The 2,182-nt window shown below is 57.8% G+C and overlaps 1 protein-coding gene across 6 annotated transcripts in view; it reads right to left on the bottom strand.

Annotated features, from left to right (window-relative positions):
- Positions 1-2,182, bottom strand: part of Trpm4 (transient receptor potential cation channel subfamily M member 4) — a 44,321-nt gene that overhangs the window by 26,901 nt on the left and 15,238 nt on the right. For all 6 annotated transcript variants that reach the window (XM_026789134.1, XM_005366811.3, XM_026789135.1 and 3 more), the window contains 4 exons: positions 1,769-1,881; positions 1,057-1,392; positions 800-928; positions 89-218 (listed from right to left, as the gene is read on the bottom strand). In XM_026789134.1, coding sequence (XP_026644935.1) covers positions 89-218; positions 800-928; positions 1,057-1,392; positions 1,769-1,881 — 708 coding nt within the window. The remainder of the gene's footprint in view (positions 1-88; positions 219-799; positions 929-1,056; positions 1,393-1,768; positions 1,882-2,182) is intronic.

Below are 2,182 nucleotides of genomic sequence, written 5' to 3'. Positions count from 1 at the left end.
TGCCTGCCCACGATACCCCTCCCCAGCACACCCACAGAAGGAGAGTGGAGGGTGCCGTGCTTGCTCACGATACCCCTCCCCAACACACCCACGCTCATGCTCTCAAACTTGGCTGCCAGGTCCTTCCGCCGCGCAGCCTCCTCAGCCTCCCACTCTAAGCGAGCCATCACTCGGAGCAGGAGACATGCCCCCAGGGCAGAGGCCACTGAGTTGGAGCCCTGGAGAGACAAAAAGAGGCTGAGGGTTCACTCAGACAGACACTGCACGTTGCCATGAGCAGGGTCTCTAGCATCACACCCAGGATGCGAAATAGCTGAGTGGTGGCCGGGAGCCCTGGGAGCGCTAATTTCATGGGTTGAGTATGGGAAGACCGACAGTTCTGGGAGTTCTGGGAGTAGACAATGGTTGTATACAACGTCATCACCGTTCTTAATAATTCAGAGTTGGGGGGAATGTCACATGTAGCATTCATGAGGTTGAGGCAGGAGACTCACAAGGTCCAGGCCAGCCTGGGTTACACGGAAGACTCTGTCTCAACAAGACAAAAGTAGGGTGGTGGCAGTACCCTTGGCAAGCTGCCTGCCTGGTAGCACAGTGCTTTGGGTTTGAGTCTCAACACCACATGAACCAGGCATAGTGCACATGTTCAAGAGCAGCCTTGGCTAATAAGGCTAGCCTGGGCTATTCGTGACCCTGCCTCAAAACAAACAACAAAAGAGGCCTGCAGTCTGGGTGAGGTCAGAGGTCAGTCAGCCTCCAGAGGCCAAGGTGAGGATTCCAGATGAGGATCAGCATTTACCTTCTCCCAGAAATAAATGGCCATCTGGGCTCGGTTCAACAACAAAGCCCAGATAAGCAGGTCACTCCAGGGGCCTTGTTCAAAGTTGGCGTCCATCTGCTTAGAGGCGCAATTCAAAAGTAGTTGGGCCTGAAAGCAAAGAGAAACTAAACCTGGCCACACCCCTTGGCTTACTGTACCCTCTCAGACACTAACTTTCCCCATCTTACTACACCCTCAAAGCCCTGCCCCATGCACCCTCAGCCGATGGTCCTTACGCTCTCGCTGCAGTCCTGGCCCAGCTGAGAGTCTCGGGTATTCCTGGCAGGGTACCTAGGCGCACATGTTTCTCCCAACAGCGTCCTCAGAACTTGCCCCACGTGGAACTCGATGGCCCCATCTTTTATAGGTGGGATTCTGCCGCCGCCACTGTGCGCTGCCTGGTCCAGGAGACTGCGGATGAGTGAGTTAGGGGACACTGCACTGTACAGCTGGGCCAGGCGCAGGGGCGTCAGGAAGTGGCCCAGGCTAAGGCCATGGGAGATGAGCAAGCGCACAAACTCAGGCCGGTCATTCAGCAGAGCATCCATGAGAGAGGCCTCCAGGTGGAAAGACTGTGAGGGAGAGGATGGGACAGGATGAGCCGATACAGGCCGCCAGGCGAACTCAGACAGAGGCACAGTGCCACAGTGAAGCAGGAAGGGCAGGAGTGAGAGACGGATGAGGGAGCGAGTGGATGGGCGCCGATGGGCAGATGAAAGGAGCGGGACCAGGAAATACGTCACTGATGGGAGGGTGGATGGGTGGATGGATAAACGAAGGAGGATGTATAAATGGGTGGGTAGGAAGGGAGACAAGAGAAAGTCAGGGACAGAGGTTCAGCCATGAACAGGCAAGTGAGGGAAGACTGCACAGGTGTCCAGGAGCTCAGCCAGGAAGGAAAGTGCACCCTGCTGCGGGGTCTTCAGTCCCTGGGTCCTGACGCCTCACCCGCCACTGGATGTCCCCGCGGAAAAGTTCACTTTGGGCAATGTCCACACGGTTCCAGGCCACAGCCAAGCGCAGCTCATCCAGGTATGCTGAGGCCTCAGAGCTCCCACATGCTGGAAGGGGGGGGGGACACAACACACGACATCAGGTGGATGTCCACTCACTGGAAGGGATGTCCACCCAGGGGAAGGGGGACGTCAGGCGGATGTCCACCCAGGGGAAGCGTGGGGATGTCAGGCGGATGTCCACCCAGAGGAAGGGGGGACGTCAGGTGGATGTCCACCTAGGGGAAGGGATGTCCACCCAGGGGAAGGGGGAACGTCAGGCGGATGTCCACCCAGGGGAAGGGGGGACGTCAGGCGGATGTCCACCCAGGGGAAGGAGGGACGTCAGGCGGATGTCCACCCAGGGGAA

This window comes from Microtus ochrogaster, unplaced genomic scaffold (assembly GCF_000317375.1).
Source record: "Microtus ochrogaster isolate Prairie Vole_2 unplaced genomic scaffold, MicOch1.0 UNK14, whole genome shotgun sequence".
Taxonomy (NCBI): Eukaryota; Metazoa; Chordata; class Mammalia; order Rodentia; family Cricetidae; genus Microtus; species Microtus ochrogaster.
This window is presented reverse-complemented; position numbering and strand designations above follow the sequence as displayed.